Source organism: Vavraia culicis, assembly GCF_000192795.1.
Source record: "Vavraia culicis subsp. floridensis unplaced genomic scaffold supercont1.215, whole genome shotgun sequence".
In the NCBI taxonomy this organism is placed as follows: domain Eukaryota; kingdom Fungi; phylum Microsporidia; family Pleistophoridae; genus Vavraia; species Vavraia culicis.
In genome coordinates, this window is record NW_007360818.1 from 1 (window position 1) to 832 (window position 832).

The 832-nt window shown below is 35.5% G+C and overlaps 1 protein-coding gene across 1 annotated transcript; it reads right to left on the reverse strand.

The window, feature by feature from the left end:
• Positions 1-32: 32 nt before the first annotated feature.
• VCUG_02723 (uncharacterized protein) lies at positions 33-623 on the reverse strand (the record flags this gene model as incomplete). The annotated part of the gene is made up of 1 exon (XM_008077541.1): positions 33-623. One exon carries the CDS (start codon positions 621-623, stop codon positions 33-35), a length of 591 nt encoding a protein of 196 aa, XP_008075732.1.
• Between the last annotated feature and the right edge of the window lie 209 nt (positions 624-832).

Here is an 832-nt window from a genome sequence, read left to right on the forward strand (position 1 = left end):
TTGGTATCGAAAGAAGAAAAATTATAAACTACTTATTTCTTATACTTTCTTTTGTTGTACTCCTGCTCAATGATGTCCACGCCATTTTTGAGGACTTTCAAAGCATTTTCAAAAAGATACTCTGCTTGCTCAACCTCACCCATGCTCTCTTCAAATTCAATGAGCTCGAGCCAGACACGTGCATCCATATAGCTATCCTGCAGGTACTTTTCATTAATTCTTCTTATTCTCGTCTTGTCGCCTAACATCCGTTCCATACTCAAATATTCTTCGTAAACATCCAAGTGTTGTGCGATCGCTTTTCCGTAGTTCTTCCTCGCCAACTGCAACTCTTCCCTTCTTACTAGAAATTTTGAATACTTAACAAATGATTTTGTCCGATATTCTCTGTTAATCACCCTTAGTAAGTATTTGAATATCTGTTCAGCACCAGATAAATCCTGTTTTTTCTCCAGCAAAGCCGCTTCACACAGCAGTTTACTGCAATGCACATTAGCATTTTCATCTGCAATCACTTTCCTCATTATTCTATATTTGTGCTTGAAGAACGAGCTATCAAAACTGTATTTACCTCTCTTGATGAATTGGAGTGCGTCCTGAAGAAGCTCTCTTTGTTCAAGCATTTATATTACTCTTATAGTTGTAGTAGAGGTAGTTATATTGCTTTTAGTATAAAAAGTAAATGTTTTTGCCGACTGGATTACAAATCAATTTCTGAATATGTAAAACATAAATGACCAGGAGGCATTTAAAAATCAATAATATAATCGTACCTGGGAGCCTTCGATACCTAAAAATTACAATAGATCATATAAAAAAGATAACTCGGAAG